Raw genomic sequence first — 16,285 nt, 5'->3', positions numbered from 1 at the left:
CAAGTTTCTTTCATTCCGTTTTTATTTAACACACCAATATTTGAGACTTTAAGACAGGGACTTTTCTGTGATGATTGAGAAGAGGACCAAACAATGATTTTAGTATTGTATCCCAGGAGACTGGATCCATAATTGAGTAAACTCAATTATGGATCCAGTCTCCTGGGGCATATTACTAACATTTTAATTCAGTATGATTTAGAAGTATCTCACTTATAGATATATTCCAATTTATAATGGGACATGGTCCTTATTTTGCCATAGAGAAGCCACCCGTCCTAAGACCTTGGAGTGATTTTTACCTGCACTTGTCAATCTCCTTTGATTCCATACTTTCAGGTCTTAGATTCCTGAGAGCATTAAGACTGATGTCCATTCCTGACATCTTGACATACCTCAACATTTTGAAAACCAGCACCATGATTCGACTGGCTCAGGTCCTCTCCTTCTTTGCCAGTTTATGGCTTGCAGCTGCAGGATTTCTTCATCTGGTAAGTGGCTGGGACAGCTTCTCTGATTTATCTGTGTTTAGAATTTTTAAGAATACAAGTGAAGAATGTCATTTTATTTGCTCCTTTTGCTGCCATAATTCTTACTATTTTAATTAGCCATACCCATACTTTTCCCAATTGTATGCCCTTGATGTGGCTAAATTGTATTGAATGTATTATGTAGTTTAAATGGCAATTAAAGAAGACATGATTTTCAAGGTTGCTAATTTGGAATTTGATGAATCTGTTCAAATCAATTAAAAATTAGCTCCATTTCATGCAGGTGCACATTTTTAAAATATGAATTTAATGTTTTTTAAAGGATTGTGTGTAATTCAAAACTGATCTTTAACTTACTTTCATTGGGACAAGTAATAACTATGGACAAGTGGCATTTGATAGAAGTCTGCTTAAATCATGTACATGTGCAAATTTGTTCAAACTTAAACAAATTGAAGATTGAACTGCAATAAGCATGTCAGAGGGAAAAAATGGGGAGTCACCAAAATGTCACTGTCAGTATCGTTAGTTCATCTGACCATGAGGTCAAAGGAGCTTATGTTTTTGCCCAGCACCTTTGTTTTTTCTTAGGGTCACTAGCCATTTGTCATCAGCAATCTCTTTGTTTCCACTGTGAGATCCATAGTTCTGATCTGATTTCTGGAATGTGGGTATATCATCAAACTCTTGGACAGTTTCAGCAGTTATCAAGAACCATGCTTATTAATAAAGTGATCTTGCAACTGACTGAGCAACCTTGTTACCACTCTGGAAGTTATATTTCTCATTTGATTTTGTCTTCATTGCAAATAAATTAAATTTAACAAAATAATTAGCCCATAACTGGTCATAACTTAAAACACTTTAACTTCTCAAGTTTTAAGGCACTAATGAACATTCTTTCTCAAAACATCAATAATAAATCTAGCTACAATGCAAAACAGATGGAAAATCCTAATTGATACATGTTATTTGTCACGTACTGCAAGTATGACCTTGATGCCACTTAATAATCTTACCCTGAGAAAGAATTTTAAAAAGTTGTTTACTACATCTCTTACTGGTTCTGAATCAAGGTCAGGAACTAGGTCAGCATTAGATACAGTGTCTCTATAAAGTTGTTTATGTCAAAATTATTAAAAAATCTATCAGAACTGAACTGAATTTCTGGACAATATCAAATCCAGTACCGTAAATAAAGTTACATTACAATAAAAATTTTAAACTAACAAACAAACAATTAAATTAAATCAAATATAAATTAAATCGAATATACATATGTGGTGAACAGGTCATACACAACTTTTTAAATTCATCTAATGTAAAGCTCATTTATTATGAACTTGTGTTCTTTTATTTTTATTTTTGATAGCTTTCAGTAATTTGTTTCTTATACTTGCAATCATAACCTACAGTTTTATTGCCAATTCAGAGAGACATAGTAGTCTATTGTTTTAAAAAAGCCTGTTTAACCTTATTACTGCTTTTCTTTACTAAAAGCTTGTCATTGCTTCCTTTTTATGAAACTCCTTTCACTGAATATGTTATATCAGCATTGACTTAGTGATCGCTTTACCTTGAGTATTTGAAGATTTTTGTATATCATTCTTTTTTCAGCATCTATATTGCAGGAACAATATCTAAGCAATATGTAGGTATTTATAGCCACAAGAAATCTCTGAAAACCCATCCTTATTGGTTTATTCTGTACACACTGTAAGATTACAGACAGCTGTCTCCCTGTTAAGGGAATATATGGATGAGTTGAGAGTGAATTTTGCTCTCTCTAGAGTTTGGAGCAGCACCAGTTTCCATGTGTGACCCTTTTTGGAGAGGGAGGAATAGCATCCTCTCTTTATCACTAGGATAGAGAGCTTTCAACCAGATCTTTTGCCTTCCTCACTCAGTTATGATCAGTTAGCTTTCTCTAAGGTTTAGCAAGGAATCTCTCTCACCATTGGCTCTTCATTGTTGATTGGAAGCTGTGGCAAACATTTCTAGGCATGCATTATCCTTGTCCATGGCCTTGTCAGCAGACCTCCTCAACCTCCACAGAGATTTGGTACATGACTCTTCCAAGGTCTTGCCAGAACCTTCTGAGGGATGACCCCCTGAAGTCTGAGACTCTCTTCAGAGGGCTCATCCTTGGTGGCTACTCAGGATATGAGGAACCATCAACACCAGCCCATTGTATCCACTTCTGACTCTTCAAATCCAGCCAAGAAATTAAATCATCCTGACCACTCTCAGGTCACACTGGTTAAATTCTGTACAGCCATGCAGCTCAGTCAGAGCAACAGCCCCATTTCAGAGCTCCCCCTTTGCAGGTGGGCTCTAAAAGGGCATGCCACAAAGGTCCAGGGAAGAAGTTCCCTGTGCCTTCCCTCTTTCCTAAGAACAAGGGTGGACAGCACTAGGGTTTTGCACCCTTTCTTGCAGAGCATACCTCTTTGTTTTGTTCCAGTTGGTGCCAGACTACACTTCTTTTTGCAGTATTGGTCAGGGATAATGGTCAGTGGTTGGGCCCTTTTTATCATAAGAGATGTTATTGGTTTCGATTCTGTAATGCCCCTCCTCTTGTAAAAAGAGGGCCATAAGGATGCAGTAGAAAGGGTGTTAAAAGAGAAATCTCTGGCCTTTTATTCCTGGATTTGTTCTGGTTCACAAGAAAGGGGGCAAGTCTTGTCTAATTATCAACCATTCCTCCCTGATTCAAAATGGAGAGCACAGCCTCAGTTTGGAATCCCATAAGACCTGGCAATTGGGCAGTCCCCATTGATTGTGAGGATGCATACATTCACATTCCTATCTTTCCTCCACAGAGGAAGTACCTCAGATTTTGTTTGGATGGAGAGGTCTTCCAATTCTAAGTTCTGCCATTTAGGCCAAGTCTCCACACCTTGAGCTTTTACCAGGGTTATGAGAGTAGTTGCAGCCCATTTAAAGTCAATGGGTATCCCAATCCTGCAATATTTAGATGAATGGTTGACCCACAATGGCAGTCTGAGTTTCTCAGACTAGACTTGCCTCATTTGACAACTTCAGAAGGAGTATGCCTAGGAGTAACCCACATTTCCAACAGGATAAACATTTTGGTAGATAGTCAAGGAAAGTAGAGGTAGTTATCATGGAATGGTTTCTCCACCTATCCATAGCAGACTTCTTGTTCCATCTTTAGGGAATGCCATTAGTGGACTTGTTTACCACCATGTTGAACAGCAAATTCCACTTAACATATTTCCCCAGTCTCTGATAAGAGGGACTAGGCAGTGGATGCCTTTAGCATGAGGTGGGATGGTTTATTTGCTTATGCCTTCCCACCCTTCAGGATGATCAAGAGTCATGCACTCCACCACTAAATTCACTCTGATTGCCCTTTTGTAGCCCCATTGATCTTCTCTATCTGGTGTTGGTCCATTCCAGGACCCTACCTTAGAGGATAGATCTTCTGTTGCAGAAGAGGGTGCTCTCTCCTTCACAAGAGCCTATAGGTTATCCACCTTCATGCTTGGCTCACCTTAAATGATCTCTCTGCAAAAAAAAGTTTTTGAGCAAGTTGCCAAGTACATCATTCAATACAGGAGATCAGCCTATAAGGTATATGATGCCAAATGGAAAATCTTTGTGATTGGTTTAGCAGAAAACATATGGGCATTTTGGCCAAGTTTCTTCTCTTCCTTTTTGAAGACGCTACTATTAATGGCTATCAAGCAGCCCTTGCAATATTCTAAAGTTCTCAAAAGGCCCTGCCATTGGGATAGTTTTTCACTTAATGTATCAGATTAAGTATTTTCAAATTGCAGATTCGAATGTCTCGTTCTCTAATGCCTTTAATGAAATCTCTCTCGTGGTCTATAAATAAACCTCCATTAGAACATTTGGGTGCAGCTTCCTTTAAGTGTCTTACCCTCAAGATGGTTTCTTGCTTGCCATATTGTCTGCGAGATGAATGAGCAGTCTCTATGACCTATTCATGGAGCAGGATTTTAACATGTTTATTGGGAATTATGAGTTAGTATTCTTTCCTTTGTCAGCCGTTTTTTTAAGCAAAAAAGCCCAGCTTCCTTCAGATGTTCCACACCTGATTGAGATCCCAAGTCTCAGTATATTAGTGATGGGGATAACCAAGGTAGACTTTTATGTCCAGTTAGGGCTCTCTGTTATTATTTGGCAGCCTCTAAAGAGAGAAGGAAGGCTGGGAAGCATCATTTTCCAGCCATTAAAGGTTCAGCTGACATTTCACCTTCCACCATTTCTAGGTGGATTGCGTTAACTATCAAGAGAGCTTACTAATCCCTTACTGATAGAGACCTGACCTTTATGAAAATTAAGGCCCATGAGATTCATGCAGTGTCTAACTCGTTCATCTTTGGAGGATGTAATGAGAGCTGCATTTTGGCACTCTCACACTACTTTTTCCTCCTTTTACCTTCACTCATTAGCCCATGAAAGCAAAAGCATTTTCTCCCTGTGCCCACTTGCCGTTACTCAAAATGTGACCCATGTGGATTCCATCCTGTAACTGTCACCTGCTCTTCTGTGAGGGTGAGTATTCTTTGTATTTTCTTCTATTCGCCAGTTTTGGGATCATCAGACCTTCCACCAAAGTGGAGATCAACCAGACAAGGCACTATCTGATAATGGATCTTTTGGACGAAATAGTGTCAGACTATCCACCACTTGCTAGTAATTAATATATTTAGTTAAACTGACCTTTATATGTGGATGGTAAGTTAAATTCCTCTTTTTTTTTGCTCATAGAATTAAATCCTTTAGAAAACTCACATTTTCTGTAGTATTCCATGTTAGAAAAGAATACCTGTTGGCATTTTTTAAAAATAATTTCTGATGCATGTGTGGAATGCAGAATCACTCCACTACCAGAAATGATGTTGGTTTATCAAATAGTAATGCTACCAGGACTAGCTACAATTGACCATCCTTTGAAGACAGGAACAGTAACTGCTACAATTGACCAAATGAAGGCTAATTTCTTTTGATTTTAAAATGTATACAGAAAAAAAAGTTTCACTTATATTTTAAAGAAAACTGATTACCTTTGAACACCAATCATTTTGCATTAACATTCAGTATATGAAAAAAAAAATCAGTCTCAATCATTGTTCTACAATTATTTGATGTTGCCACTTCAATGAGAAACAGACATCTGTTTGATCCTCCAAAGCTGTCCTTAGCAGTAACTTCAATAACACATGCACCCTTCATCAAAGGAACCTGACTTCAATCTTGAACAAAAATTCATAAAAGGAAGTCAGCACCAAATTTAAATAAAAGCAATGGAATATTACAGAGTTTTTCATTTTCCAAAGAGAATGGAACATGTTTATTGTGCCGTGAAAGTTTAATTTTTGCAGAAAAAAATATGCTTTCATTTGTTTCCAACTGTGGCATAAAATGCTATATTTTGAAACCATATATATATGGCCATCAGGTTAAATGAAGATAGGGTATCTTGCAGTTATGTTTGTTAATTTTTTTAATTTGTTCTAATTTTCATTTCCTTATCAATAGCCTCATCCTGTAGGTAGTCTTGGCAAGATGACAGACCACTTTAAGCAAATGTATATGTAACATATAAAAATTACAGCCACATGCTATTTGCAACAGTCATAGTGAATTGTTTTTAGTGAACAATTGGATATAGATCAAAACGAGGACACCCAGTATTTGTTATATGTGTGTTATTTGTGTTTTCAAACAGGATGTGAGTCATACATGAATTTTATAGCATGTGATCTATTCTCAAATTATGGATTTCTTACATACATATACAGTACTTAATGGATATGGATTGTTTTACACAAATATAAGTTGTCAATATGCAAGTGTTGTTCAGTCTAGTTTATCTTCATTTAATGAAAAGCATGTATTTTTTGCACCCACTTTTATTACACCCCCACCCCCATCCCAACCATGTTTAAGGTACATGTGTCATTTTCTTCAGCTATCAGACTTAATTGGTTATAGCATGGTTTGGTCATTAACATGGTCAGGTTCTATGGACCCCAACCACCGTGTTATAGCAAGGTCACACTGTACTAGCTATGCAGTAGCAACCAGCAAGTATTACATCATTAAAATTAGTTTTACCCCACTCACCCAAACCTACATTTTCCTTCATTAGGGGCTTTAGAACAGTCCTCTTTGATACCCTTAAGTTCTCAATGGGCTATAATATTGGGTCAGATCCAATTCTTTCAGATCTGGTCAGGTATACTAAGATTCAGTCACTAGTCTCTTGATCATTTTTGTAAATATAAAGGTGAACCACATGTGTGCTCTTTTGTTGCTATCAAAACTCTCTGAAGAACCTGTCACTGAAGTTTCCTTTACAATTCTTACCCTATAAACAGACATTTTCCTTGCATAATGAAGGGGAAGAAATTAAATTCATGCTGCAGAAAAGGGTTGTTTATGTTTCAGTTGTAACTATAATTTGCTCTCTCTTCTTTGCCAGCTGAGGTTTATGGCAAGAATCAGCTACTTATGTGGCTACACTTCTTATTAAAATCATGTCTGTGCTTGGGATGATCAAGTTGCTTTATGCCTGTATGTGGCACATTCAACAGTGAAAGAAAGGGTCATAACTGTCATTTTCTCCCTTTAAAAGGTACTTCTTATATTTCAGCAACCTCATTCTTGAAGTGCATTGTTTGGAGTATTAAAAGAGCCTATTAGTTCAGATCGCTTTCATGAAAGTGAAACCTCATGAGATCAGTACTATTGCTGCATCTTGGGCCCTTTTGTCTCATACCTTTTGGATGATGTCATGAAAACTGCTTTCTGGCATCCTCATTCCACATGTCATTCTACTTTCATTCATTGACACACCAGAGTAAAGTTATTCATGCTTTGGGTCCAGTTCTGTCAGCCTAACAATTGTCAAGCCATCCTCCATTTGACAGTAGAACATTCTTCTGAAAATATTTGCCATCAGCCTTCCACCAGATTCACAAAGTCAGCAGTGCAGTAGTAGCAGGTAATGTATTACTGCTAATAAAATGTAGTGTTTTGTGGAGTCAAACTAATTTTAATTATGTAATACTTACCTGTTACTATTGCTGGAGTCAAAAAAAGGAAGATATTCCCTATGTAGAAAATGCCTAAAGAATTTTGTTTATATTTTTTATTCTGGTCCTCCTGATACTATTTGGAGGAGGGTAAATTGAGCCCAGACTAGGATCTAGCAGCATGGAAGAAGGTAGCAATGCAGTAGTAGCAGGTAATGTATTGCACAATTAAAATTAGTTTTATTCCCCCCTTAAGAAAAATACCTTTTTGTCTTATGTGCAGACGTTTAGTGAGATACTGTCTGTTTGCTGGCAACATTGATGACAAGACAGTATCATCATTAACGATCATGTTTAAGTTTTGTATTTGCAAGCCACATACAGTGCGACCCCACTATAGCATATTGGTTGGGGTCCATAAAACCTGGTAGCATTATAGACCAAACTGTGTTATAGTCAACCAAGTAAGTTAGCTGAATAAATTGATGCATGTACCAATGAAAGACATGCAAAAATAAATGCATTTTATTAAATACAGACAAAACTTGTTTCAAATACACTTGTATATTGACAACTTACATTCGTGTAGTACAGTCCATAATGTGTCAAGTACTGTTCATGTATGTGAAATATCCATGAGTTCGAGTGTAGATCACATGTTATAAAATTCATGTATCAGTCACATCCTGTTAGAAAACACAATAACATGTATTTAAAAAAATGTCAGACATTGTTTGATCTATATCCTATTGTCAGTAAACACGTGTCACTAAATAATTCACAACAATATTGTCGCCAGTAGCATGTGGCTATAGTTTTTTACATGCTAAACATACCTTAAACTGGCCTAGATTTTGGTCAGCTGGAGACAGCTATTATCTTACCAAGGCTACCCAGGGAATGAGGCTTATCATAGGGAAATGTAAATGTGAGAAAGTTAAAAAGTAACTTGACAGCAAGATATGTATGGTTTCAAAAGATTGTAAATTTAATTTGGATTTATGCCACAATGGTTATGGTTGTAAGCTTAAACATTTTTCTTGTGAAAAGGAAACTTTTATGGCACAGTAAATGTCTTCTGGTCACATTGGACAATGCAACAATTTATCAGATTCCACTGCATTTATTTCAGTTTGGTACTGACTTCCTTTGACGAAAGGTGCTTTATTTTTATTGAAGATGGTGGTAGGCTTGTTTTGATGAAGGATGCATGTGTTAGTGATGTCGCAACTAGAACAACATTGGAGGACCAAACAAATGCCTGTTTGTTATTCTGGTGGCAACATCAAATAATTGTAGAACGTTTGATTGAGACCAAAATTTATTTTTCATTTGCTTAGTATTTATACAGAACGATTGTTGCTTTAAAGGTAACCAGTTTTCTTTGAAGTTTCAGCAAAACTATTTTTCTGGGTATATTTTAAAACAAACCCAAAAATAACTGTCATTTGGTCGATTGTAATTACTTCTGTTCTTGCATTCAAAAGTTGGTTGATTATAGCTTGTCCGGTAGCATGACTTTTCAAATGTTATCACAGCATACGGTACTCAGGCCAGATGTCAGCATAAGTGAATTCTGATAAAACAATGTACTGTTAAGATGGTTTGTCAATATGAACAAAGGGTTTGTTTATGTAACAATATATAGATTCCAGTGCATTTTATAGCCAAGCTTGTGGCTTCTTTTCATGGTGCATTTATATTTCTCCACTTCAAACCAAAGACTGTATACACAAGTTTAAACAGCTGACAATGTTGTCACCCCAAAACAATTGCTAGATGGTATATTTTGTTGCCAGTAGGGAAAACAAATTGCAATTTGTGATTCCTAAATAAACTTTTTACACATAATTTTTCATACTTTTAAGAAGAAAAATATTATATTTTATGTATGAGAAAAATACATGTATACAAAATTTCAGGTGATGCGACAGGATCATCTTTTATTAGAATTCATTTACAATCTCTTCCCCTAAATGACCGTAAACTTTTTACACATTATTTTTGTACTTTCAAGAAGAAAAGAATTGTTTTGCATGTGAGAAAAATACATGCATGTGAAATTTCGATAGCCATGTTATGACTACTTTAGATCCAAATTCATGCTATAATAGAGCTTGTTATAGTGGTGTCATACTGTATACTCTACATCAGTTGCTGCATTCGGGTGAAATTCTTTAATAATATCACTATACAGTAGGTTCACTGTTAAGCCATGATATGCTAGGAGTTTCAGTCTTGCCTCTTTTACCTGGTGAAGTATTTTCAGATCACTTACACATCTCACTTCTGTCCATGTTAGTTCAAGTCTCGGCTTGGTCAGTGTGTGTTTTGAGAAAACTTTAATTAGCTTCACATGGGTTGGTGGTTCTACCTGGGGGCTTCCTGCAGGCTTCTTTGACCAAATACATAGGCCACCATATATATCCTATTATGTGCTGCAAAATGGTATTAAACCCCACAAGACCAAACTAGAATATTACACTAGGTTTTAAGTTTACACACCAATATCTTGCCTTTCTCTCCTGCTTGTGCAGAAAACACATTTTATAGTTGTAAACAATATTAGTGGGTGTATTTTGATGACATCACCAAATTTGAATATTCCTTGTGTATTCGATCATTTGTGCATCAATATTGCACATAAATTACAAAATTACCATTCCTTGAAAATTTTTAAGAAATTTCCAAAACCATTGTTAAAAGTTTTTATTTAAATTTTGTAAAGTCACTTATCTTCCCCCTCATTTGCTGTATACAACTTAAAATTTAGAATAATACTACTATTCATCTAAGTTTATATACTGATATTTAAGGAGTTCCTGCCCTGATCTTGATGAAATATTATGTTTATCAGTATTAAGGTTGTGTGTGAAAGTTTATGAAAGTCATATACACTAGTTATGTTAACAAGTATAAAGACAGTTCATATACTGGCTTCCCTGGAGCATTTGTTTTTTCTATAACATAGCAGTTCTTGTAATATAGTACTTACCTCGATATTAGTTATCCCTGATAACGAGGGAGACAGTAATGGTATTTACAGTCATTAAGGGATGCTGATATTTCCTCTCAGTCTAGAAAGATTTCCATGGTAAGAGTGCCTTGAAAATAGTAGTTACAGACTACATAGAAGATGGCTACTGTTAGTTTCATATTGATGATCTTCATTGGATGTACAGGATAATTAGGTTAGTTTTTGTAGGCATCAAGATTAATGAAGATTAAGATTAAGGTGTTGTTTGTGTTTAATAAATTGAACCATATCCAATTTTTTTACAATTTTGTAAATACCATTTTCAGATATTTGTATAATTTGGAGTAAAGCATTCATGTAAACATTCAAATTTTAAGACTTTAACTGTTTATTTTTTTTTTCTTTCATCACAGCTGGAGAATTCTGGGGATTTTTTCCTAAACTTCAGCAACCCTCAACGACTCGCATATTGGGAGTGCTTGTATTTTATGCTGGTTACCATGTCAACAGTGGGGTATGGTGACATCTCTGCCACAACAGTATTGGGCCGAATGTTCATTGTAGTTTTTATAATTTTTAGCATTGTAAGTATATGTTGAACTTTTGGATATGGGTATGTATGTACTGAGAGGTTTTGCATATATATATATATATATACCTCTTCCTCGATAAATCACGCACAATGGGTCCACAAACAGAGACTGCACTATAAGCGAGGGTGCGAGTTACTGAGGGACCTCAAAAAATTGAAAAAAATCCACTGAGACATCAAGAAAACTGCGGGTGGAGTGGAGCTGTTTAATGACTGAATCCTTGTTTTACAAACACGTCGATAATAATTGTTAATAACGCACTTTTTCCAATGAAGTTGTTTGTTATTCTATATAAATAACATTTATTTTCTAGTTTCAGCAACCATCACATGTACTCAAAAACATGTGTATTACATCATTGCGTTTTGTTTTGTTGATTAGTTTGGTTCCCGGAGTGGTATTTAATAGTATACTGCCATGTCTTGAGTTAAAGTACCAGGCAACTAGACTAACTGTTGAGACATCACCAAACAAGATTCCTTTTTTTTTTTAACTATCGATATCTATGTCATGAGACAATCATCTACGTCTAAACTCAATTTGTGTATTGTTCAGTTAGTAAAATATTTATGTCTTGATTTCATTGGAAGTAATAGTAAAATTCTTATCATCCTTGAGGATATCTGTAAGTATCAGTTCAGGAATTCTCTGAAACTTGCTTGCCCACAATGGTCCATATCAGTGAAACCAAGCTTTTTATTTTACAAAGTATTCATTTGACAAAGTTGCCTTGCTCTCTTTGATCACAGTTATGAATTTGTTGGTTAATTTAAGGTGGTTTATGTTACATACACAATAACATTTGTAACAGTGTTTGAGTGATCAACTGAAGTGAGTTAACCCAACATACGACTGGGACCACTAGATTTTAAGTATATAGGATTTGCATGCCTTTTAACTTTTCTTTAATTCCATCTTCATTTGATTCAAAAGACATAATTAACAAGATAATACAAAGGAGACCAGCTTTTAATTCATTGCAACAATACAACAAATACTTCCACAAGTTAGTTATCAAAATACGGTCGGCACTTAATTAGATTCTCAGAGAAACTCCTGCGGGCGTAAATTGACATATTTTACATTTAAATACACATTGCATTTATGACAATTACACTTAAAAGGAACTAAAAGATGGAATTAAAAACACACATTTCACTTAATAAAAATGATTTAATTGGCATTTAAATATTAATGTACTGCCTACATTAGGCGTAAGTGACATTTTTATTGATCAAATTTTCCTTGAATATCTTTAATTACGGTCTACTGAGAATGTCATTTGGAAAGAAAATGTAACCAATTATATGACTTCTTATTAAAAAATGATAATTTATAAATGTTGATAAAAATTTCCAGGTCCTATCTACTGTTTTTGACCATAAAACAAGCGATATATGTATATTTCAATTACCAATTTTGATCGCGATTTTCTTCAAGTTCAAGAAATAGTGATGAATTTGTTTTAAAAAATGGGATCCACGCCTGACCCCACATTATAAGTGGGTTTGTGAGTTATCAGGGCACGAGTTATCGAGGGAGTGGTATATATATAGAGAGAGAGAGACTGTTTGATTGCATCGTTGTTTGATAGGACTGGATATTAGAGTTTTGAAATTGATAATTTCATGCTTGCATTACAAAACACAAAAACGCATAAATGGAGCAATATTATTATCCTGCATATTTCTTGTATAAATATAAAAACTTTGAGGCTGAGAACAATGTGTGGAACAGTGTATGGATTCTTGACCAGAAACTGTATTTTATGTGGAAAATAGTAGCCATAAACATGTTTTTTTTCATTGTTTCATTTGTAGATTCCCCCAATCAATCCTGCATTCCATTGTCCTTGTATTGCTGAAATTATCTTGGTTTTGTTTATTCTTTGTGTATGTGAAATTTTCTTTAGAAGTTTCTAAACAGAACCTAAGCTCATTTCTAAGAACTTGTATGTACATGTTTCACTGGATGTAATCCCATAAATTGGATACCAAACCTGGTATGATGTGCAGCAGACAGGTTTACAGTAATTGCCAAGATTCATAAATAACCAAGGTCAGATCCTTATGGGTACAAAGAATATTATATTTCCAAAATTTATTAGCCCATGTCAACTTCACATTTTGACTCTCCATTGATATTTCTGTTTTAAAACAATTTTTTTAAAGGCTTTCTTCCCTGCAAAATAGGTTGCACAAATTGAATAAAAAAGAACAAATTGTTGTCAGTATCTAATGACATCTTGCACAGAACTGCAAGAATATATGTGTTCAGAATCTTCCCATTTCTAGATTGATTTGAGAGGAAATGTAATCTTTGATTCCTCCATGAATTATATTTTGAAGAAATTCAATATGTCGAATCTCTAATGATCTGTTACAAGACTGAAGTGTTCTGTAAACAGAATGTTGAAATACCATGAAATGTGGCCTTTAAAATCGGATCCTATTCTCTTCATGGGTCAATGTACTAGACAGAGTCTTTTATGCAGTTCAAACTTCCTAGATTTCAAGTTGCTTCATTGAAAATAGAAAATTTGATTGCACAGGTAATGTTTGAAATTAATCCCTCATAAAAATAGTTGAAAAGCTGTGATTTATGATTTTTTTGTTCATGTATATCAATGGAATATACTTTCATGAATCAGGTTTTAATATACACTGTATAGTATAAATTCTGCTCTAGCCACACCTCCATACAGGAGACACCTGCTCATACAGGATAATATGGATTCCTTTTCTTAAATTTTTAACATGCATAATGGACACCTGCCCAGAAAAGACAATGTTTGGTCCCATTAATGTCATTTATAGCCACATTTCACTGTAATTGGAGTCAAATGACAATGGCTAGCAATTTCTCTTTTTCAGATTTTGTTTCTTGTACAACACCATTACATTATCTTGCAATTTGGTGATTTATAAAGCAGCAGCAGAAACTAATTTCCTATTAAAACATGTGGTAAAATCTATCACTTGCTACATAACAATAACGTCTGTGGTATATAATTGATTAATTTCATGTACACACCACCCACAGTGAATATTGATTATGACTTATCAGTGATTGCGATATTCAATGTAATATCCCCACTGTGAGCTTAACAATTATTAGTTTGGACAATTTTGTGAAATTGGAGCAAGTTGTAGTAAGTACACACTGAAGGTATCATGAACATTGTCTGCAACAAGTGTATGTACAATATTTTGTTATGTATAACATGCACTTGATGGTAGCATGAACAATATTCCATCAAGTGTATGTTCAGTAGAACTTCAATTATCCAGCACCCAATTAACCATCAGTCACCGTTAACCATCATGGTATTGTATGTCAAAATATTAAAAACAGGTACACATATGTGTCAACCCCTTGAGATGAAACCTGTATGCCAGGCCAATAAAAACCGGGTTCTTCCTCCACCATTAATACTGGCCACCATGTATAGCCTATCATGTGCTGAAAAATGGCGTTAAACCCTACAACAACAACAACAACCAATAAAACCTTACACGAAAAATGTATTCATACATTATATAAGATCAACAGTTTTAAAACAGCAAATGCTATACACAAAGTATTTTTACACATATTTACGTAATTATTTACATTTCAGAAACTTTATTTCATTTTTTTTGCTTATAACCAGACATGATTTTTCTCCATTTTAAAGTGGGATTCCACTTTCCTCCTGACTTGAATCAGATTTTTCTTGATATAGTCTGTTTTTTTTAATCATCTCTGTTCTGGTTTTATAAAAACGGTCTTTCCAGTCCCATTCTGCAATGACCCTTATACATTATTCGTTCCATATATTAGTTAGCACAAGACTCTTGTAAAGAGTATTCTGATTGATCAAAGGTTTATATTCATCCAGTGAATCTTTATGTAATGGAAACTGATGGCAATGGAAAGAAGAAGCATGCTTGCAAAACATGGCATCCCAAGTTGTTGAGAGAGACATGACATGAAAAGTTTAGATAAAGGTTTAAAAAATGTATGGAAAATGGAATGGCTGGAGCAAAAAGTTGACAGAAATTTAGTTGGTCAGTTTATAAGAAAACTGAATGTTAGAGGACTGGCATTTTGTGACCTCTGCAAGAAAGATCCAAATTACAGTAATCGCGGTTGGGAGAGTTCAGAACAGCACCTACAAAAGAAGCTGCATATGGAAAAATTCAAGCTCAAAAGGCATCTTAAAAAAGTGCAATTAATTACTATAAGAAGAAAGATTTCTTGCATGAGAGAACAGATGTAGCCCTCTGTCAGAATATGCACACTGCATGTCGCCAATACAAGCACTAGCTTGAAAGGAAAAAGGCACTCATTGAGAAGGAAAAGAAACTATTACACATTGAGCCAAAAAAGTAAGTGGTGACAAAAAGAAAGGCTAAAGAAATCTTTGCCAGAGCTGCAAAATGAGCTTGACTGGCATATCAACAGGTTGTGTCCATTGGAGAAAAAGACAAGTGAATGGATTATTTGTATATGTACTTGGGTATTTTTTTTTACAGATTTGTTATGAAAAGAGAGAAGTATAACATATTTGCTGCAAAAAATTAAATTATTGTGACTTAATTATGATGTGAAGACTGACAGGCACATGAAATAACTTCAGCATCAATAGTAGTGGAGAACAAATTCATGTGACTATAAATATTGTGAAATTATTGAAGTCAAGTTGAATATTTTTGGTAAGTTTATTAGTTTTTCAAATGATTATTTTGGTTTATTTTATGATCATAAGTTGCACCAGGAGCAGTTTTTTATGAGTGTAAAATGTGTTTTTGGCTGGGAACCTTTGGCCCCCTGGATCCCTGGATCGGGGGCACTGCCCCTTGAGATCCCTTTAGGGGAGGATCCCCAAAGCCCCCTTAAAATTTTTTCAGCTTCTTTTTTGTGGAAGACTAAAATCATGTCTGTTATAACACTATGATCTTCCTGCTTTGGCTAAGCAAAGAAGCTTTTGGTGGATGCTCCCTTCTTCATTTCAAAATTTCTTTCACACAGTTCTGTCATGAAGTGTTCCTCCAGATGAGATATGCTCAACACCACCACTTTAATGTCTACTGCATATTTTACAAAAAGCATGTAAGATCCTAACTTGGATACATCTACAATGCCAGAGAAGACTTTATTCCAATCAGCCTGAAACTTGCCATGTCCTCGGTCAGTGTCTACAAGCTTGCG

General features: G+C 35.1%; 1 protein-coding gene across 2 annotated transcripts in view; it reads left to right on the top strand.

The window, feature by feature from the left end:
• The window catches only part of LOC149803260 (calcium-activated potassium channel slowpoke-like), a 346,338-nt gene that overhangs the window by 123,184 nt on the left and 206,869 nt on the right, over positions 1 to 16,285 (top strand). For both annotated transcript variants that reach the window (XM_089952911.1, XM_089952912.1), the window contains exons 5-6: positions 340 to 491; positions 10,913 to 11,083. In XM_089952911.1, the coding sequence (XP_089809037.1) occupies positions 340 to 491; positions 10,913 to 11,083 (323 nt within the window). The remainder of the gene's footprint in view (positions 1 to 339; positions 492 to 10,912; positions 11,084 to 16,285) is intronic.

Source organism: Sinohyriopsis cumingii, chromosome 3 (assembly GCF_028554795.1).
Source record: "Sinohyriopsis cumingii isolate HCF-2022 chromosome 3, ASM2855479v2, whole genome shotgun sequence".
NCBI lineage: Eukaryota > Metazoa > Mollusca > Bivalvia > Unionida > Unionidae > Sinohyriopsis > Sinohyriopsis cumingii.
This window is presented reverse-complemented; position numbering and strand designations above follow the sequence as displayed.